Source organism: Charadrius vociferus, unplaced genomic scaffold (assembly GCF_000708025.1).
Source record: "Charadrius vociferus isolate BGI_N301 unplaced genomic scaffold, ASM70802v2 scaffold1077, whole genome shotgun sequence".
Classification (NCBI taxonomy): Eukaryota; Metazoa; Chordata; class Aves; order Charadriiformes; family Charadriidae; genus Charadrius; species Charadrius vociferus.
Window position 1 is genome coordinate 658,182 of NW_009649168.1, and position 23,029 is coordinate 681,210.

At 41.5% G+C, this 23,029-nt stretch overlaps 1 protein-coding gene across 1 annotated transcript; it reads right to left on the reverse strand.

Moving 5' to 3' along the window:
* Nucleotides 1-22,521, reverse strand: ST7L (suppression of tumorigenicity 7 like). Its single transcript, XM_009888438.1, has 15 exons — nucleotides 22,445-22,521; nucleotides 20,703-20,862; nucleotides 19,640-19,694; nucleotides 18,852-18,967; nucleotides 17,170-17,248; nucleotides 16,194-16,348; nucleotides 15,575-15,672; nucleotides 14,825-14,939; nucleotides 12,916-12,988; nucleotides 12,149-12,251; nucleotides 8,904-9,054; nucleotides 8,656-8,748; nucleotides 5,715-5,854; nucleotides 792-861; nucleotides 1-540 (listed from the first exon to the last, which is right to left on the reverse strand). The coding sequence occupies exons 2-14, from the start codon at nucleotides 20,707-20,709 to the stop codon at nucleotides 808-810; spliced, it is 1,239 nt and encodes a 412-aa protein (XP_009886740.1). The 5' UTR covers nucleotides 20,710-20,862; nucleotides 22,445-22,521; the 3' UTR covers nucleotides 1-540; nucleotides 792-807.
* Nucleotides 22,522-23,029: the final 508 nt, after the last annotated feature.

Consider the following 23,029-nt stretch of genomic DNA (forward strand, 5'->3'; position numbering starts at 1 on the left):
TTCAATGTGTTAGGAAGCAACCTTTTAATAAAGAAAGCAGAACCATACTTTGCTGTTAACAAATATTTTGAAAAAGGCTTATAAAATGAAATCTAAGCCAATTATCTGGTGCATCTGCAGCTGAGAAGGAAGCATCAATATTCCAAACATCTGCTCAGTTTGTGTCTTCTCCTTTCTTACAGAGGAAGTATTAGCTTCCAGTTGTACAAGTGATTAAGAGAGCAACAAGGTATTGCTCAACAAAAAACTATTTTCTTAGACGATTACAGACTAAGGCCAAAGAAGAAATTCGTATGTTAAGCACCTTTACCAACATGGAAGCCCGTCAAAGATACCAGTTTGAACAGCACCGCTTTCTTCCTCACCCCCATCCCCAGGGATGAGCGAAACACCGGGGTGAGACTTGTGAGAACAAAATCAAACCATCGTGGAAAGCACACTCCAGTCACACTGGGGTCTGCTGATGCCAGGGACAGGACAGCAGGAGGACCTCTATGTCTCCATAATGAAGCTGAAGGGTGAAAGAAGAGTCCCAAAGCACTGGAAGAAACAGAACACAACAACAACAAAAAATCAGATCAGTTTCAAAACCGATGGACTTTTACAGGCTCAAGGGATGAACAAAAACCCACCCTCTGTCTGTCCTTCAAGGCAACAGAGCTAGGATGCCCTCAATGTTGATGCCACGAAATAGGCTTATAGTAAACATTAAACATTACCCAAGAAAAAGCAAAAAAAAAAAAAAAACCCCTGGAAGCCACGGCTCCAGCCTTGTCCACTCACCCCTGCGCCCCGCGGCACGGTGTCTCAGCTGGAGGCCAGAACGCTGGGAGCACTCACGGGCCACAGCACCCGCAGCACCTAGGCGGAAGCAGGAGGGTTAGGACGGCACGGCTCTGCGCGACGGCTCTGCGCCACGGCTCTGCGCCACGGCTCTGCCCGCTGCCCCCAGCACTGCGCTCTCCGGGCTGACCCCAGCGGGGACAAGGGCAGCGGATCTTCTCAGGTATTCGGGGATGGAATACGTATAGGTCATCAACTCAAACGTGTGAAAACTGAACAGACCATCCACCAAGACCGGCCCGTGCTCCCAGACAGGATCCATATTCTAGATGCCATCTAAACAGTTCCAGAAATGAAGATTAGGCTAAAACAAATGGTGCAAACTCCCCTGCACCTTCTCAACCCATCCCCCGAGTATTCCGCCGGGACTCGTGTTATCCTCGTACAAACCCGCTCTTCACGAGGCAGCAGTGACAGGACTCATTTACTTTGAGGGCTTTACTTTGGCCCTCCTGGCTTCTATCATAACCTCAAATATTACATTAAAAAGGCTTTTAAAACATAACATTCACAGCAGCGCAGGAACTTTTCATTGCAGCGAGCTTCTTCCCTGCCTGTCTGCGTGTGGCACCTTCACATTAAGTGCATGAGTTAAGTTGTAGATTAGCAAGGCAAGAAACCTTTGCCCTTGGCATCGACACTCAGCTGTGACAGGAAACTTCAGGCTTTTTTTCTATGAAGTGTAGAACCACTCATTGCACATTGGCAGGGAAGTGCACATCTCCAAACTATACACATTTTCTCTTAGATAAGCAAAAGACTCAAGTGTTTATAAATATGAAAAGTTCAGCAGCTGGCTAAAAAGTTAATTCTCCAGTCTCACTTAATGAGCTTTGGGAAAGTGGTAGGGGGATTTGTTCAGAAAGTAAAGCAGAGTGTCACAGAAAGCAGGACTTGCCAGACGGGGCTCTGTTTAGTCCTATTTTCTGTCTCTAGATGGCTGCTATCAGCAAAACGGCAAGGAATCCTCTACCAGGGAGCTGCCGAAAACCAGAATGAGAAACGTTTTCTTCCAGTCTTGCAATCATAAGAATTAGCCAATTTTTAATTTAAGTCCCATGACTTCTTTCTTTGTTGTGAAAATACCAAGCGATCCATATCAAAACCCTTTGGAACACGGACAGTCTTCGGATTTTGTCCAGTTCTCTGAAGAAGGAAGCTATTTTCAGCAGGATTCAGCACGAACACTGCTGCAGTATTTTTTCAACACTTTAATATTAACGAATACTGGTCTATTCCAGTAACATAAGGTTCGGACTTAAAAAATGGGATTGATTTGTTTGGAAGGTAAATATGTTGGCTGTTTTCAGGAACTTCTGACAAGACTTTACAGTGCCCACTCTCACTCTGCATCTCTAGGTTTCTTGACGGCAGACTTCTCCGTGTCTTTACAAGGTACTACAGAAGGAATTGGGCAACATCGCTTTTGCACGACGATATAGAGCTACCCGCTTCTCCACCTTTCTAATTGTTAAAAAATAAAAATTCACCAATCAGACCCTTTTGTCCGCAGTTTCAACAGAAGTTGTTTTATGTAACAGAGTATTTTTCAGCTTGCTCAGTGAACTGTACAGGTGATTGTCATCCCTTTTGCGTACCTCCCCCCTTCTGCCCTTACTGAGAACGTTCAGCGGCACCTACTTAAGAAACAGAGCTGTCTCTGATGATCAAGAGCAGAGTGATTCTCCACGAGATCGGAAATCTGGCTGAAACAAACAGCGAGGCCGAGCTCCCACCAGCACCGCGGGGCGTACGGAGCGCTCTGCCGCTGCCCGTCCCACTGTGCTCACCGCCACTGACTCACACCCTACAGCTGCCCTTGGGCAAAGAATAGCCAAACTCCGGGTTGCAAGAGGACGAACAAGCCACAGTTGGCTCTAACTGCACCCGTGGATGCGAAGCACATCTGCCAGCACCAGCGCCTGGTGCCTGCAAACCTGTGCAAGACACCGAAAATCCCCGCGGCGCCCGGTGCTGAGGCCAGGGAGGGGGGGGGCAGCACTGCCCCCAGCCCCGGTCAGCGCGCTCCCAGCCCCTGCCCGCGCTCCGCTCGCTGCCGACGCTGGATTACACTGTATACATTGGAACCAGCAAAAGCTTCCTTGTGATTTTTGGCCACTTGGAATATTTTTAGCAATTTGCCAAGGTTTACGCTGTGATTTATTATGGAGGAAACAAACTCAAGCACTAACAAATGAAAATATGTAAACTCAGACTTTTCAAGTCAATAGAAAGGTATTCAACCTCTTAAAACCCTTTGGAGGCATGCAGTTTGCTGTAGATTCAATTACTGGAAACAACAGTTTGATTAAGAAGCAACTGAAATGTAATCTAAGGAGTCATATTTATAAGTCACTTAGAGATTTACAGTGAAAAATTCCACATATGCAGTATTTTCCAACTGTCATTCTGAAAACTGTGTTCTGGATTTGTTGGAAATTCAACAATTTGTAGGAAATATATTTTGTATTGTTTTTTGCTAAGGCCAAAGCACTCCAGGTATCTACCATCTAGAACTTTATCATCTTACGTTACTATATTTAATAAGGTAAAGCACAGTATCGTGAAAAAATACTTGAAATAATGAAATAGACAGGAAAAAAAATTCGTGTATAGAGCTTAAAGCACTGGAATTACCTGCAGATATAACACTAGATCCAGCAAATAATAATTGTGTCATTACAGTACTCCGGGATGCAGAGGTGAGTGTCATTAAATAGAAGGTAAACTTCCATTTTCCATACGAAAATTCAACTAGTGCTGCCCCATACATCCATAACAGGAGAGAGAATACTTTGTAAAGTGTTAGCAGCCATCACAGCATTATCTATAGTTAAAACACTGAACACAATGAATAAAATCAGAAGTGTTACTTTGGTATTTAATATAATTATTTCTTGCAAGTTTTCTGAATGCATCTGAAAGCATCAGGAATGGGATCAAGCGTACAATGATCTAATAATTAAAATAAGGAAGACTATTGGTCATTAGAGTATGATTGGGAGTTAACATTAATTCTATCTAAACCAGCAGAATCGTGGGAGATGGTATTTCCTTCTCGGCTGTCAATCTCAAGAGATGAATACGGAATTCACTTTTTGTCTGTTTATCTCAACACACAGTTTCCACTTTTGCCAGTATTAAACCAGTACGGGAAGTGGCAAGAACCTCCTTGTCTGGGCCTGCCACCACCGGGACTCGGCTGGTGGAATGATACGGCAATACGTGTGCTTCTTGATCATCATCTCTTCAGTGGAATAGACACTCTCCATCCTTTGCTACAGAAAATAAGCGAAATAAACACACTGCCAAATGACCAAACCCTGGGATTTTTCCCCCCACATTTGGACACACCACTTGACATTCAAAATGCCATTACGCAAAGCCAACTAACTCGTACAAAGTCTTTTTTTGGTTCAAGAAACCCAGCAGAGAGAACTTCACCAAGCAATTCTTTGTTAGCATAACATTTGACCTTGTATCTCTTTGGAAATCATACAACTTTGCTAATGCAATCCTTACAGAATTAATCAAGCAGATAGTTAGACCCTAGTTACTATGAACCCAGCCAATTATGAGCAGCACTGAAATTTGTCACTGGCATGTCCAACTACATTTTCCAACATAAAGATCAACAGAACTGGGTAGAAATGAGGCCCCACTCTCAGACCTGCATGACTGGGACACTGTAGACCAGAATCGCTAGCAAAGCCGACGCTTTTAGGAAGAAAGTACTCTTAAGAAAACAGGCTCACCTCCCGGGTCTCCGCTACCTGCCGCATTAGAACAGCAAGAAAGCATAACGCCTCTCACCCTGTGTTTTGACTAGCAAAGCTAGAATAACTGATTCACTGAGAGTTCAGAGCTCTTTATTTGCCAGTCCGCTCTACTGCAGGAGATCCACAGTTCACTAGAGGCCAAACACACTGCACGGCTTAGTTTGAGAAGTGGGGAGGGGAAGCTGCCGGCGCAGCATCTCCTGGTCGGAGTAGGAGAGCACAGCTTTTGGAGCCCAGGGAAAGATGACAAGGTTCCAGCCAGCAGCAATGCTAACAGGTAAGCAAGGAAAAGAAACCCTAGAAAGAGCAGGGCGGAGGGAGGGAGAAAGGAGATGCGCAGGGCAGGCAGGCGTAGGAGCAAATGGCGCAAGGGCAGCCCTATTCAGGTGTATTTAAAGCAGCACGGATTAGAAGCGTATCTAGCTAGAAGCCCGACTGCCACTGTCAAGTCCAATTTCTATCCTTGAACAGGTACTCAGATGACAGAACTGTGGTCACTGAACACGTTCTCCACCTAGTAACTGGAACCAGATGAGATACAAAGCCATCGGTCCAGTTCCCAAAAGGTACGTGACAGCTAACCAACTTCTGAACCTGGCCTGGAAGTTAACAGCTACTTTACCTCTGTTCTCAGCCGTTCCCTTCACATCATGCTATTGGTTTCCAGTGCTCACCAAAAACCCGTTTTGTCTGCAGTCTGGCCTGCCTTTCACTCACTTCTCAAAATCTCCAGTCAACAGATTCATTTTCTGAGGCTCTCACACTGCAGTCTTCCACTTCTATGAGAATAAAATCCACACTCACCACAGCGCCCTGTGGCAAAATTTCTCTGGTGCTGAAAAGCTGCTCTCGCCATAAGAGTGCAGATTAAAGCCACAGTATGTTATAGTAAAAGTTCTCCTTCTTGTCAAAATAGACATTTTGCCCAAATTTCAACCAGCGTTTGTCACTAATTAGATTCTTACAAAGGGAGATAAAATAATTCATGCCCCAGGAGCATGAGACTGACTAGAGCCGACTGCACCGTGGACCTCAAAACTCCCAGAGTTCCCACGGTTGCCTGAGCACGCCCCGGAGAGAGACACCACTTACAGCTTTAGCAAAAATGACCATCAGCTCCGGGAACTGGTGCGTAAGGAGAGCGAGCATCGCCGAAAAGGAACATAGGCCTGCTGTGAAATGGATGAAAAAGGGAAGTTCCTTCTGTGGGTAAACGGAGACTTCGTGAAATGCTGAAAGGAAAACAAATGAAGAATATTGGCATTGGTAACTGAGGACAGTTTTCTGAATGATTTACACAGTTTGTTACTCGGTTCTAGACTTTCAGGAGGAATACGCATGGACTCAAGACCAGTGTGCAGCACATGCTAGGGCCCAGTACTTCAACCTCTCAAAAATGTTTCCCCTATGTTAAATGCTTTTCTTCGTTATTAATAGTCATTACAACTTCCTCTTCCCAATCTTCGTTTTCACTTGCATGGGCTTTATTTTTAAAGCACTTCATCAGGCTTAGGTTTTGGTACCTGCTCTGCTAACAGGACAGAGGGAAAAACTGTAAGATTCACAAGCTGTCAGAATTACCCAGACCAGTTCAAACAATTCGGGTGTTTTCAAGCCTCTGAAGCATTAATCCTGTTATCTGAAGAGAACAGCGCATCTCCTCATCCTATAAGCAGCTCAGCAAGTACAAAACAACCATCGTGTTACATATATGTGCAAGGTAGCTCCTTAATACTTTTCAAAGATTTCTGGCTGGTAGGCTACAGTACATTTTTCAGAGCAGCCGACAGAGTAGACCTCAAAGAAAACAGTACCGGGACCAGGTTATAAATTCTGTACATAGCAGCTCCTTGCAATTTCCAATCTGTGGTAACAAAATCAAAAGAAGGCGATTAGACGGGCCAAGGGCGGGCATATGGGGCTTTCAGCACTCAAGACACTACTACTGGTTACCAGCTGAGGACCCGTTCGGTGAATAGGCAATTACTTACTGGCGCTGAATACCTGCAGCTCTGACTTTCATCCAATGATTTTAAAGGGTTTTTACATGAAGAAAAAAATAGTGTCTACAGACATAAGTAATTACGAAAGGACTGCACACTTCTCGACAAGCTGTTTTTAAAATCTAACATAAGCATCAAAATTGAAGTAAGCCTTTTTGGAAAACAAGAAATACAATTGTATTCATTTTTATTGTATTTGTTTTTCATCTCATACTTTTTTGGCTTTTGAGAAGCAGTAAACTGAAGCCTGAGGAGGAAAGAGACACTTCACCCTCTCAGTTACTGTTTCTCAGTGTTGGCACACAGAAAGCCATCGTTCTACAAGCCCGGCAAACGCGGCTTGTGCCGTTGTGACTCCTTAGTGGCAGAGCACTTGGGTTCTGCTTCACTTTCAAGTACGTGACTTTGGAGCACAACTGGGTAGACCATTCGGAGTTCCATGTCTAATGCCCATCAGAGGTGTTTTATGTTATCCCACAGATTATCAGTTGTTCCTAACACGCAACCAGCCCTGCGAGGCCACGACGCGTACGCGAGCACCACGCGCCTCTGCTGAGCAACCAAAGAAACCCCTCGTTTCCTATGGAACACTGTTCAGCTCTTATACTACGTAGAAACTCCCACACCTGATTTTTAAAACACTGAGCTATATAATTTAGGAAAAGTCCCAACCTACATCAGGAAAATGTAAGGGAAAAAAAAAAAGAAAAAATGGGACAGATTCTATTTGCACTAGATTTTCCTACATCGGGAAATTAAGATCAAATCCAAAATAGACTGAGACAACCAAAGATAATTCTATATGTTTAGAGCCATTTGGGAATTGTTACTAGTTAGGCCAATACAGGATTTTTGAATCATTAATTTGGCCAACATTATTATAAATAGATAAATTTAAAAAAATAAGTGTCAAGATTTCTCAAGGAAGTACTGCAATAAAAGTGTTAAGATGATTTTATTTATGGGTAGTTTTATATTTAAAACATAACAGGAATGCGTGAGTGATCGTGTTGAAATATCTGCATGTGTTGGTGTTTAATTATGCTGGGAAGTCGACAATTTAGGGTTAGTCGCTAACCAAGGAATTCCTTGTGCAATATCCTGCATAAGTGTGAAATGAGTAATTTAAAGCAGTCTAGGGGCAAATTTAAATTACACATTTTAAATATAACTTCAGGCTTTTAAATAGAAACACGTATATGTAGTTTTCCTTTCCACAGCTGTGGTCTCCGTGGGTCTGATGCTGCTTTTGCAGTAGCCCTTTCCAGTCCCACGGGACTTGCGTTTCTTCATAACGTAGAAATTCACTCCCAAAGGAATTCTATTAACATGCACAATTAATAGTCCAATACAAATCTACCTAATGTTATTTTCCTAAATGCGATAAGCATCGGACCGAGTGCTTTAGTTCGTTTGCCTTACCTAAAGAAAAAAATAGGTAGGCTCATAATTGCATCCTGAAGTAATCTTGAAGTAATGGGCAGTTGGAGATGACTTACTGTTCACCGTCAAGCATTAGCATAAATCCGCAACTGTCCAGCAGATGAATGTGCACCAATGAATTAATGGCAGGAAGCAATACAGCATCTACAAAGCTATCGATTAACCGGGGATTCTCCGTAGGATCACGGTTCTGCTAGACACCTGAATGCAGGACTGAACAATGCATTTATTCCTCACCAAAAGGAAACGGCTTCTCTATGACAGCAGCCAAATCCATGACTTCTTTTAAAAGTAATTGAAAGAACTGATCCATTCTGTTGTTTTCAAAGTTGCCCAAACTTAAGTCTGAATGTACCACACACAAACTTTATCTTCGAAGGACTTCTGTTATTACAGAATCAATTAACATTCTACCGCACACACGTCAAGTGCTTCAGGATCGTTTGGGAGGGACATCAACAAACAGCTGAATCCCCTTCACAGGAAGCTCAAACTAAAATACCACAGTAAGGTAAATACAGAATACCACAAACTGAACATGTCCTTAGCTTATGTTTTATTATCTTTACTGCTTAGAAACCACTTACTTGGCAACAGTTCTCTGTCTGCTGTTTCTGTGCAACTCGGGTAGGGATAGAAAAGATGACCTTTTTCTAACGGGTATGGGATCATCCTAAATGCTGAAAAGAGTGAGTGACATTAGATCTGTATCTAAACTAAGCGACCAGCTCCTCACAAAGAGAACCAATCGTGTTGGAGGGGAATAAAGGCAGAGAGATTAGCCTACTGTACAGAGAAAAAAAAAAACCAAAACAAAACAAGGAGATATACTTACTGCCTTCCCATGTACAGTGTAGCAGATTGAGAGCCCCTTCTATCCTCTTCCAGTGCTGGAGGTGAAAAAAGGCATACGCGACTGCCTCACTGTCCCCTCGCTTCAGAATATGCTCTGGAGGTAACACTAAGCTTTTCATTTCTAGTAAATACTGAGAGTAAAAATGGAAAGCACACGTATTTACATGGAATACTCTGAAATTTTTAATTGTGCAACTTAAACGATCACGTGAGGCGTAACTCATCACATCGCACAGGGGCCGACTTCTCCCTGTGGAAGAAACGGCCCAATCCTGACCCCGCGCATACAGCCCGCGCTCCCCTGGGACGTGAAAAGCAGCAAAACACACATCTGTGCGTAAGACAAACTGGGGCTTTCACACACAAAGTTATCAGGTAAAAAGGCACATCTTCAGTCAGGCAAAATAAGCATACATTCTTGTGGAATACACAAAGTATAACGCTGCAGCTACAAGACCGACGAGCTACGAGTTTAGGCCAATAAAAACAACCCCACGGTGGTTTTGCCCATCTCTGAAAGTTTCAATGTAGGAGGCTGAGTCCTCGTTAGCCCTCAAGCGCGAGCAGCAAACCAGAAGTGTCAGTACGCTAACCAAAGGAAGAATAATACACTAAACTCAGGAAAATCTTGTCTTCATGTGGTTTTGCTGAACAACCACAAAGTATCTCTGATTTCAGATTTTTTCAATTTCAGCCTTCTCTGTACATCAGCCGATTCTCTGATGAACAAAAAGGTCAAAGAACACCAGGATTAATCATTTTCCATTTCCTCTGAAACACAGGACATGAGATTTTGTTTTCTCATGGTACATTAAAAAAAGGCAGGTATTCATTTTAGCCTAGCTTTTAAAAAGAGACGAGTAATTTTTACAAGAATGAAGTGACAGTTCCAGCTCTAGTATTCACCTGTGGGTTGTTCTCTCCTAGCATATAGTGTCTCATTCAATAACAGCCAACGCTAATCCGCATCTTTGATCAATGTAGCTGGCAATTCCTTTGACTGTCTCCCAAAGTGTAAGAATGCAGCTAACTCGCCGATTTATTTCAGCAGATGCCACAAACTATGAGATTATTTACTAATCCAGTTTGAGGACTTAACTTTTCCCATTCAGTTTCTTGAAGGAATGTAGGAGGGGTTATGCCCTGGCCAAATAAAGCACATTTACTGCCTGGCTAGGTTCTTCTCTTAGTGCCTTGGGCCTGCACTCCGGAGGGTAATATTCTCGCTAATCCCCTCTAATCCTCTTCAATTTTTTTTTTTTAATTTTTTTTTTTTTAACACAGTAAAGGATCACTCACACAGGGCTGCTGTGGGAAAATGGTCTCAAATATCTGACCCGTGACCCGACTGCTCCTGCTCTCCGCGGTGCCTGCTCCTCCATTGTGCTAACTGCCCGGAGAGCAAGGGAACCGCGGCGCAGCGGGACGGGGCAGCTCCACTGCGAGGACTGCCACAACACGCCAACGCCGACCTCCACGCTCCGGCTGGCTCTGCACCCGTTAGCACATAAACAGAGAAATCCCGGAGCTTGATAGGTTTTCGCGTCTGTGTTTAACCATAAGACAGGCAAGGTATCGGTACCGAAAACAGCTTGGGTTTTGCAGATTTAAGTCTTTCTACACAATAAAGATTTGTAAGATATTCAGAAGGTGATTGGAAAAGATTGTTCTATACATTACCAAAATGTAATTACAGATCTCTGGTTTGAAATGGCTTAAGGCTACCACCAGCTCTCCAGCACTGTAAAACGCCCTTCGCGCTTTCCAAACAAAACCCACCCTTGTAAAAGCATAACTCGGAACAAAGAGAAACAAACACTGTCTTCCTTATGCAAAACGATGTTATGTGCAAAGACAACCACTTTCATCAGATGTGAGAACAAAGGGATTTCCACTTTACATATTCATTGATTTTTAGTCCATGGGAAAGAACAGACTGCAAAATCAAAACCCACATTTTCTTCCCCGGTAGTCCACTGTAACCCACTGGGCAAGCTACTTCACTTGTCCATGCCCTTGTTCACTTGTTTTCTTTGACTATGAGCGTTTCAGAGCTCTCGACAGCCAGCACCACTAAAATTCTGCCCTGCCATCTAATAAATTGGTATTTCCAGGCAGTACTGTAATAAAAAAAATAATGAAGACAATGGGATAGGTACACAATTAGAAGAGAAGATCAAATTACTGAAGCCTGGAATCAGTTTCTGTGATTGTCCGTAGAACTATGGAACACATTTTGCAAACAGCCTGTTTGAAATGATATCTAACTTCTTTTAAAAGGTACATGAGGCTCCTGAAACAATTGAAGGATATACAAAATAAAAGAACTTTTAGATAATGATAATGCGTTATAATCTTCTTCCCCTAAAGGCAGAGGCTAAAGAAAAATCTGTCTGAGACTGTCTGAAATGAACTTGCTACGCTCTTGATCAGTCATGCAAACAAGCAGCAATTTCTCCCAGCAATTAGCTTTCTCAGTGCACATTCTATTAGATTGGACAGGCAGACAGAATAGAGCGGCTGGATAATTTGAGCCTTCACAGCAATAGTCACTCGGGCTCCATCATCATTTGCAGAGGATTAGGTCCAGGACTAAGCCAACCTCCTGCATTCAAGGTTTCAAACCAAATGCATCGCAATACTGGTACAGTAAAAGCAACGTAAGATTTTATTTTCACCCAATGCTCAGTGGAATCTGTATCTTGGCCACTTCGAGCAATGCCAGACATTAAACTGCAGCCTGTAGCTAAACTGACGCTTAATCTTGTTTACACGTGGATGAAGAAAATAAGTGACTGTAGATCTTTCAACAACCCAAGTTGTGGAGCCATGCTTGGAAGCACAGCAGAAAAAAGTACTTTGAAATTCTATGAGTGGTTATTGTTTGGAGAACTTAATTTGGCTTCAGGGATTTTAGATTTCTATTTATTAATGCTCACTCTTACCCAACAAAGGGCCTTCATTAATACATACTGGCTTTTCCAATGAGTTAGAAAATGTTGAGTTTAAATCTTTTGTAAAAAACAGTTTCCATATCAGCTATTGCAAACAACTGTTTCTGGCCACCAGACATTTACATACAAATACTAGTGTGTTTCACAATTCAACAGCTGGAGTTATAACCAAGAAAACACGGGGCTAGAAAGGCTCAGACAACAAGACGATAACAAAACTTCTTTCAGAAGACAATAAAAAGTGGTCCAATAGGAAATAAAATACTTTTACCTTTGGAACATGAGGGTTAAATTCCACAGCTCTATGAATTGCTTCCACAGCGTTAATTTCTGCTGTACTGAGCCCTCTTTTGGAGGCAGTTTCTGGGGAGAACCTGAAGGGACAAACCCATGCTGAGCAAAAGTAAATAATAAATGCTAACCAGGTGTTTATTTGCATTGTAATCTTGGAGTTCATTAAAAATTGACTGATTTATCAAGGAAGATAAACAAACCCTTCTAGGAGACAAATGTTCATGTTAATTTATGCATCTTGACTGTCATCCATCCCCACATGACAAAGTTATGTTTAACTTTTTGAAACTTCCTGTCAATCACATAAGGTAATTGAGTGCCCAGTCTTTCGCAGATTGTTACATCACCTCCTCAGAGGCAAAGCCAGAATCAGCTGTGCAAATAGATCAGAACGAAAGCGAAATGCCAACACGAACTACCGCAAATATCCTGCACCCCATCCACTAAACAAAGGACTCCCGAACATCACAAGCATGACCCTGAAAACAGAATTTATACAGAAGCACACGTGCCTACATGGCCTCTCGAAAAACGTCTTCACCGGTATTAACTTTAGGGATGCTTAAAAGAAACTTTAAATTACATTTAATTACACACACAGACATATATATGTATATGTAAATACACTTCACTTGCTCTTAGAAATGTAACTGCTACACACTGGATTTAGACTTTTTCAGTTCTTATTTTACAGCACAACCCACGATAAGCAACAAACCACTGTTCACAAAAGTGCTTCCTTACCTTTCTGAAACAGCTCTGGCTTTTAACAGGGCTGCTGTGTAACATATTGCTGCCGATTTTGGAAGACTGATATCTATGATAAAATGAAATAATTAAGCTGTAAGATTCTAATGCGAGACAAACATCCTTTGAGCTTAAAGATTTTTGCTTGGACAGACAATGAATGTAACATCTGGAACATCTCAGCTATGATTAGAAACTTCGAATCTCTTTGTACAGTCTTCTTTCTGGTCACCAGTCAGTCTCAGATTAAAAACTCAGAGTTGTAGTTAGGTGGTAAAGAGTAATTTTTTCTTCTAAACATACCAAGACACTGAAACTGAATTAAAAGAGAAACATATGTATAAATACACACTTAAGAACAGTCTACTTTCCCTGTATTAACTCACAAAAGTTTAAAATAAGCTTCTGATCTTTACCTAATTTTGCAACTGTACATTAACGCAGCGTTTTACATAACACAAAGAGAGACTGACTAGAAGCTGACCAAAAAAATTAGATCACAGACAGGCAGACAAATTTTAATGAAAACACAATTTCCATTCTCTTCCAGTTCCACAGGGAAAAATTCTATTAGTTGTAGGTTTTTTAGAATATCTGAGGCCAAGTTTGAGCTGACAATTATAGATTAGAAGGTTAGCACTCCACAGCACAAGTTTACTTTAAAAGCAGACAAAGTCTGGGGTCTAATTCCCAAGTACCATGTTGTGTATAGTCAGATGGCGCTTGCTTTTTTTGTAAATCCCATCCTGGGCTTGTCCATCACTTACTAGAAGTCTGGCTGTCGTGTCAAGCAAAACACAGGGGCGCTACAGAGAGTTTGAAGCTCATACTCATTTTTCCAGACACTTAGAAAAAAAATCAGCAACCCTTTCTTAAGGAAGTGGCGCAACTCCTGATGTTAACATTAAGAAGCACCAGGAAAAGAGCAAATAGTTTTGTTAAATTAATAAGAATCCACACAGAAGGACACGAACAGTGAAGTACCGGGAGCAGGCAGCTAGGGCGGCTGCGCACAAGGGGCAGAGGATTTGGGCAAGAGTATCATAGTTTCAATTCCTTGAAGCAACAAAGAACAGAGAGACAAGAGAGAACATACCGACTTCTCAAGGGCAGGGAACGATTGCCACAAAATACTGCTTCTATGTCCCTCCATTCTGAAGATGATTTAAGGGACAGCTTTGACAGCAGCACTTTGTACACTAATGATGTGGGCATTATCTAGGTGGCAAAACTCTGAGGACAATAAGAAAGTAAGTATATCTTTTATTAGCCTTTACCAAGACTTGCACAACACCTGAAACGTATTTGTTGAGACGGAAAGTGAAAGCAAACTACTGCCATTTCATGGACCAAAGCTCACATAGCACCCGTCTCTGGCAAGCAGTACGCTTGCCTGCTGCTAATCTCTGGCAAGCAACCTCGGTATTACCGAATGACGAGGCCAAGCCTGGAAGATGACAGAAGAGAGAACTATGTTTTCCAGCTTATTTACATCAATTACTTAGGGGGCTATGTGCTGACTGAAAAAGGCTGATGAATTTAGGCATAACCATGGATGGAGATTAAAAAATTAAAATAATCCCTGAATTGAAGCAAAGTGAGCTCCAAGATTTCTTTACAGATTAGAAGTAACTTAAAAACGTAAAAAGTAATTTGTACGCAATTTAGCTTGCCTAAATTTGACCTCATCATTCAAAATAAAAACAAAATAAATAATAAAAAAAAAAAAAAAAAAAAAAAAAAAAAAAGACTTGCACTCTGGAAGTGCCCGTTTGTGCCGATGAAGGGAATCTAGTCAAGTAGCTGAGATCACGGGCAGACATCTGCTTTTGGATAGGCACACCTTGCCCGCTCCACCTCTGCTCTTATACCGAAACACCAGTATTTCCCAATAGCCATCACTTACCATCATACTTTGCTAAAACTGCCTGGACATCTGCATAAGCCTGTAACTCCAGTAGTGCCTCCAGGAGGTTTTCATGAATATTCAGCATGCTGAGAAGTGGAAACTCTTTCATCAGCTGCAAATCAGTAAAGAGAAACAAATTGGGCACATACAGAATTGCCCCTGAATCCCCGCAATACTTACTGGAAATCAGGACAACAACATAAGCTTTTTCGATATTCTGTTCTTTCACAGGGTTAGAAACCGGCGTGTAAGCAGCATGAAAAGAACTGCATCATTTCTGCCTTTAAGGCATCACTTTTTTCCTGTGTTCACCTACTAGAAAATAAGCATATTGAGGTTCATACAACACACTCTCAGCCCAAATTTGCACACCTCCCACAATGAGTTCTTCTGGTCAGTAATACTTTCCTATGCAAAAATAACTTATGATACACCTTGGGCAAGTGAACATGCTGAAGGATAAAGCTGGCTATTTTGACAAGTTAATTGTTGAGTCAAGCATGAAGCAAACTGGACAACAGAACTGAGAGCATATGACGTTATACAATTTCAAAATTTAAAACCTCGGTGTAGGAACTAAAAAAAAAACTGTTCTAAAAAAACCCATGAATCATGATGTGCAAATCTCACTGGAAAACAATTCAATTAGATTATGATGCCTAGAAAGGAGCTTTAAACCACCAATTAGGACAACGTAACTGAAAACAACAGGAGTTGCAACGCTTTTTTATTTCTTTTTTTACTTACATCTCTCATCATTTTTACCGCTTCTCGTATTCTTCCAAGTTTTCTTGCACACATAGCTAGTCTCCTTTTCACGTATACCAATACATTGGTGTCTCTTCCTGATTAAAAAGACAAAAAAAAATAAAAATTAGTCTATCAGTTTCAATCCTGACCTCACTCTCCCTCTCCCCACCCCTCCCAAAAAAACCCCAACCTTTTTCCTAACCACATGTAAAAGTACAAAATAGTTACTACTGCTGTCCCAGCCAAGACCCATCTAGACCAACACCAACAACTTTTAACTAGGTTGAAAGACAAAAAAAAATCTGCTTTTTTTCCAAAATTTTGGGTGAAATAAAAGACGGTGCTACTGACACACACTAACTGCTCCGTTAGCCTGCTCTACCTATCCAACCTTCCAAGACAATGTCAGCGAGACAACCCACAACGAACACACGGCGTAACTGCCACTTCTCTGAGTACTGGAAAAGATCGTACAGCACGCCACGTGTAAGCATAGCTTAAACAGTAGGAACTGCCTCACTGAATTGGGAATCAAACTAGAATCACTAATTATAACCTTAGCTTTACATTTCTGCTCTCACAAAACCAAGAGGTTATATGATTCAAAAGTGCTTACTCAGCTGTGCTTCGTGCTGGGGGCTTTGGGAATGGCAGTTCTGAGACTTTCTGTAAATCATTTCTCCTGCTTTCAGAGCCTGCTTGAAATACCTCTCAGCATCCACAATAGTTGTTGCTTCTTCCTCAGCCAAGAGGACATACGCGGTGGCACAACTGTAATAAAGAAAAAAACCACTAATTATTCTGAGAGACAAAGTTTAGTGTTTTTTTAATAGGTGTTAAAAGCATTAGAAATGGGCAGCTTTCGCTTATGTTTAATATCTAAGCACTGACAATATTAAAGTACCAAAATACTGACTTGAGTTCAAATGGTGAGTGTCCAGAAAACAGAAACCTTTTCCATTTTACAGAAAAAACCATACATTTGGAGAAAGAACAAAAGAAAGAATTGTAACAGCAAGTCAAATTATTTTCCTTGAAATATTAGAACCGTTCTGGTGATTGTCTGGAGAGGTTTTCTTGTGTTTGGTTTGCCTTGCTTTTTTAAAACCAGGAGGTAGACATTTTACACAAAACCAACGAGACTACATAAAGTGGATCACAGAAGTGCGTGAAATTCTTTGGTTTGTATTATAAGCGTATTTTTAAATCCCTTACAGGAGTGGCATCTGTGAATAACTGTGTTCGGTTATTACCACAATTCCATCTCTGAAACACATATGATCTCATATTGTTTAGACTGTTCCGGTCTGAGCAAGATTTCTCATTTGTTATTGTTACTGATACAAAGTTTTAAAAAATCTTTCCCAAGAAAAAGGGAGAATAAAAGCTGTTTTTTACAGAACAGTTTAATACTTCAGTGCAACTGACACTCCCATGTGCAATTCTCGCAGTCACGGAAGTCCCTCGTTCGCTGTTCAGAACTTTGCCAAAAGTAAATTATCAGAACAAGAAACTGCTAGCGTGCCCAGCATCACTCCACTTAATCTTTCACACTAGAAATACAGCGATTGAACTCGTACTCTAAAACTTACTCATTGTTCAACTCCAACGCTTGATACGCTGCTTTAATGCGGGCTTGCGGGTTTCTCTCTCGCCATGCTTTCTGCATAACTGTTGCAAAGACATTGAAAGGGTGGTGAGGGACAGACACCGGCGGAACACCGGTGGCAACGCCGCCTGCTCACGCCTCAGCTCTACATTAGCGTTCACTGCGATTCTGCAAATTCCTGTTTGCTATACAATTGCTACAGGGAAGAGTAGACAAGTGTTTTAATTCCAGCATGAGTTTCTACCACAAGCAGCAGAATCTTGCAACTTCTCGTTACGCCCCGAATTTAATTTAAGACAGCAACACCAGCAGGGAGATTCTTCACTGACCATTCGGGAACTCCTACACTGAGAAGCAAAGACAGCTTACATAACCAGGCAGACGTACAATTTCTAAATTGCTACAGATTTTTGGAAACATTTCCCAAGACTTGTTGAAAGCTTGGCAGGAGCAATTGTTAAACACAGGTTCTTGCACGGACCTGCACAGAATTTTAATTTAAGCTTTCAAACAGAACTTCAAAGAAAACAGTGACAGAATAAGCTGTGTCTTGCACAGGTGTAGTTTCAGACTTAAGTATTTAGACAGCCACCAGATCCATAAAGGGTTAAACAATTTCTTCTTAAATTTACAAAGCACTTCTGAGTGGCATAACATGGCAAAGCCAATTCAAGATATACTATAATAATTTATCATCTTATTAGAAAGTGGTGTAGGAAACAATTAAAAAGGGCGAACTCTATCTATTCAAAAGGGTCGTTTGAATTGCAACTTGAATTCAAAATCATGGTCAGAAAAGGAGCAAACCAAAGCTCAATGCAGTGACTCTAAACCCCTCCCCACTTTGCCTCCATTAGGGAAAAATGGAAATCCCAAACTGAAACCAAACTTTTAGCAAAAGAAAAACAACACACTGGGAGCTACCATTTTCTGTGCAGAACTAATAGCTTTCACACTAAATAACAGTTCTGAAAGAACTCCAAAACCTTACGTTCATGGAGGTACATATCTGGCCTATCTCAAGTATGATAAGAAAACTGAAGAATCTATACATGTTTCTTTTGGAACAAAACCTTCTGCTGTCCGGCAAGAAAAACGAGGAAAAATGGTTGAGTTTTCTTTTGGAAACAAAATATTAGTCTTGGCTTAGTAAGTGAGACAATACACTCCTTTTGTGAAATAAAAACATATCGTTCATATCAGGCATGTCACAGCCAGCTGACAAGGAACACTTCCGGAACCTGACAAATCGACGATAGTTCACACCTAGTCTGACAATAACCAGTAGAGAACATTTGCTGCACTAAACATGTGGAACACAATGAAAAAATTCTGGAGACTGCACTATTCATCACTACGGTTTAAATGAGACCATGTCTTTGTTGTGGAGAATACAATCCAGGTTTTCACTATCACACTGTTTATTATTTGAAAAGTGTGAGACCTTAAAATATGCCACCCTTATATCCTGACAGCCTTAAAGTCAGTGGACAAGGCTCAAAACCCATCTTTTCACTGAATACATCTATAAAACCCCCTAAGCAGTAAAGAAAGGCTATCATTTCACAAAATATTTGACATAACTTGTGCTACCTCAAAGCATATTAAAAGTACCCACTTTACACTCTCCAACAGTTATATACCTTATGTGTACGACATCGGTACCTGTATCGGAAGGCCGAAGGGCATCTGTATCGCACGTGAAAAAGTTCTGATGATCTTGAGCAGATAAATTCATGTCATAGTATGTAAGAGGCTCCTTCCCAGTCACCCACATGTATCTTTAATGGGAGAAATTTCAGTAAGAGGCGCTCCTAATAAGCAGTAACGCTGATACCAAAGGGGAAATCTGATGTGCTTAACAACCGAAGCTAGCGCCGGCGGCCTTTATTAATCAGAGGCTGGAGCCACCAACCAGAAGTTTTCAAGTACTACTGCTCCATAATCAGCACAGGTTGCCAGACGGCTTCCTGCAGAGGGGAAAGAAGTCTTTTTTTGATCCTGAAGTTCTAAACAGTTTGGGAACTAGCTTCCTAGAAACCTGCTTTTCCTATGAAATAACACAAGCAGTCTTACAACACAGCCGTATCAGTCTAATAAGAGAGAATTTAGATTCAGAATCATTGTCTCAACCTCTGAATAAAATAATAACAGCTGTAAGACCATTACTTTCATAGTTTTGGAAAAGAGGAGGAAAGTAGTTCTGGGAATATTTTTCTCCTACTTAACTCTCAAAAAAACTGATGATGTTACAGTAATATTTGCATTCTTAACATTGAAACTGCCAAAGCTTGGATAGATGCCTTTTAAACACAGGATTGGCATCACTCACCCCATAATCCTGCAAGTTTCAGCTGTCTCCCCGTATTACTAGAGCAAGCGCTCTAAAGAAGTCATATGTATACTCCCAATTAATTTTAAAAATATGCAATGGAAAGTAAGATAATTAATACCTGCTGTACTCTGCCCCTCTGAAAAGATTGAGAGGATTTCGCCACACTTTGCACTCTGAAAAGAAAAAAAAAGTACTTTTTGAATTAAGAGCACAAGAAATACTACCTTGACTTTAAAACACAGTAATGCAAATGCAATTTTACTTTCAAAAGCCGCTTTAATGTTATTTTTATACAACCTGACCACAATCATACCATCATCATCTTCTCCCTAAGCTTCTGCTATCCCATAAATACTTTTGCTCCCCAACATTGCTGGAGTACAAAAGCACACGGTGGAAAGATTAAACACTGTCATCTATAATGATGCAATGTTCATCTTCCATATATTTAAAATAGCAAATACTGCATGTTACTGAAACAGTTTAGCTAAATGTGTCATATACAGGGCCACAAAAATGCTGGGAGGGCTGGAGCCCCTCTGCTGGGAGGACAGGCTGGGAGAGTTGGGGGGGTTCAGCCTGGAGAAGAGAAGGCGAAGAAGGGGAGACCTCAGAGCCCCTTCCAGTGCCTAAAGGGGCTCCAGGAGAGCTGGGGGGGGACTCTGGATCAGGGAGGGGAGCCGTGGGACGAGGGGGAACGGTTTTAAACTGAAAGAGTGGAGATTTAGTTTAGATATTAGGAAGAAATTCTTGCCTGTGCGGGCGGTGAGCCCCTGGGGCAGGTTGCCCCGAGAAGCTGCGGCTGCCCCATCCCTGGAGGTGTTCAAGGCCAGGTTGGACGGGGCTTGGAGCAACCTGGGCTGGTGGGAGGTGGCCCTGCCCAGAGCAGGGGGTGGGAGTGGATGATCTTCAAGGGCCCTTCCAACCCAAACTATTCTATGATCCTACATATTTTCTAAAAGATGTTTTTAATAATGAATGTTTTAGATCAAAGGTACGTTATTACTTACTTTATCTTTAACATTATTTAAAAAAACACATCGTAAGATGTAGACCTTTCTCCAGTCACTACAAGCACTAATGTAGAGCCAAAGCCATTTAAAAACCAGTTTACATGAACCAGCCCCCTTGAAGCTCAGGGAAAACTGCTGAGTTTAACAATCATTAACATTAACAATCACCTGGCATATTCTGCCTGCTTGTCTCATTCTCCCCAGCCGAGAATGCTGCTGGTGCTGGAGGGCTGTTTTCTACGCCGCCAATGAGGGGCCTCAAATGACTCACAGAAACCTGCTCAATGAAAGACGTCCCATATTTTCGGAAATGCCACCACTCAAACACCTGTCACGGGAGAAAAAAGCACCACAGATTTCCTTAGGCAACACCCTTCCAACGTAAACATCAGCGATGAAGAGCCAGTTGTTTACAGCCAGGACATCCACTTGCAAATGACTTTAGATGGAACTTATCGCTTATCCACATACAAATCAATGCTAATTATCTCTTTTGGCCTGTCTTGCCATGCAGGATCACCCACATAACATGAAAGAGACTGAAAAAAAACCCGTACAATTTTAGTCAAACATGTTCCTCTCTACTCAAATCATAAGGATAACTTCTAAACCCTTTCAGAAAGTGCCTGTACAGGGAAACTGCATATAGGCAAGAACTGCAAGATGGGTGTGGGTTTTTTTCATTTCACAAAAATAATCTAAAAGAATAAAGCACAAAATGGACAGTTAAACTTACATGTTCTGCCAGTCAGAAAAGCCCAAAGAGAGAAGGCCGAATTAACAGCAATCAAGTTGTCTTACCAGGAATTTTGTGTCAGAAATATTACTCTCTCACTCTTTGAAGCTAATTAAAAATACCTGCACATCACAGTCCTCAAGCACTATACTGTACTGTCAGCTCTGGACCAACTTATCTGAGTGTTTTCATTAACACACAGAAAGGGATGTTCAGACAAACTGCATTCTTTGTTAAGAAGCATTACTATAAATAGCATCTGACCAATAACCACTTTTTTCTCTTGAGAGCAAACCTACATAAAAGACCCAAGCAGAATCCATCTCCTTATATGACTTTCCTCAAATCCTTCAGTCAAAACCCAAGCAACATTACTTACGGCAAACAATTTGTTTCTGACACATAAAACCTTTTTTTTTTTGTTGTTAATGGTCGCTACAGAAAAACCCACCTAAGAAACAGATGTTGCACATTCTGGTAAATTGCTGAGAAGAGACCTTTTCTTTAGCTTTTAATACTGAAAATGAAGATTAACCCAAAAGATTCATAGGTAGTGTCACAGTCCGCATCAGGATCAGCTGATGAGCGCTGCAGAAACAGCTGCGTTAGCAGAACTGACCGTGCAAGTGTGCCCCTTTCATTTCGTGCACAGTCAGCCACGTCCGCACACGCTCTCATCTGACGATGACCTGAATTATTGGCCCATTTTCACACCACAGCTGTTAGGACAGTTACTTGATGACACATGCATAAAAGCCCCCCAAAAATTACTGTGGGAAGCTAACCTCTTAACTACCTAGTTTAAAAAGATAAAAATCTCAGTGTTTTCTTTACATAGAGAGGTCTGCAGAGTTTGCACGTATATTTCGCATTTGTTATGTATCTATATATATACACACATATCTGCATACACATGTGGTCACCGACCTCCTTAAAACAAGGCTGAGTTTCTAAAACAGGTACAAGCTTTTTTCCATAGAATCCCACCAATGTACACCACACTTAGCAAGAGAGTATATATAATACAGCAGAAAAGCTACTCAATAACAAGTTCCTTCCTAGTACAAAGGCACCCTCTAGAGTCTGATCCAAAAAAGGCCGACTGCATTTACCCCTAATGAAAGCATCCCAGAGGTGCTACAGATGTCTACAAAAATAAAAGTGGACTACTTACAAATATAAGTCCAGATATAAAAGACGACGTCACCGTAAGGGCAAAGTAGAATTTTGGAGTCAAAGTGCTTAAGAACACAGTCACTGTTAAGAGAAACAGAAACAAAGACTTAACAAGCAGAACTGGAAAAGACAAATAGCTTTTTATTAAACAATGCCAAAACGAAATATTGTGCAAATGTAATACAATACAGCCCTAGAAACTTTACAGATAACGTTACTTTGTTAGAGAATCCTTTCGTATCTTATTTTCTGTTTGTAACCATCTGTGACAGTGAATTCGGTTACATACCCAATCTAAAAAATTCAGTGTAAGTTCTCAGACAAAGCAGCCCACGGCTTGAACCGCACCACGGCTGGTGGACAGCAACAACCCAATTTAATGTATTATTTCAATCTGAACCGAGAAACGTACTGTTTTGATGCAGGTTTATAGTCAGTGCCAAGAACGAGCCCTCTCCTTCCCGGCGTTCCCAGCGCCGGGCGGGCAACGCAGCTTTTTAGCGCTACTCTGACCATGGGTTTGACCCAAATCGCGCATCAGCTTTGTCACCCGCCGCCAGTCCGGCCCGGGAGGGGGCACGGC

Excerpts from the sequence above, each read along its gene's own strand:
- ST7L (XM_009888438.1), bottom strand. Across the intron at positions 14,940-15,574 it reads CGGTAAAAATGATGAGAGAT|CTGATGAAAGAGTTTCCACT; the intron begins GTAAGTAAAAAA and ends ACTGATTTGCAG. Across the intron at positions 8,749-8,903 it reads ACACTGTACATGGGAAGGCA|CATTTAGGATGATCCCATAC; the intron begins GTAAGTATATCT and ends CACTCTTTTCAG.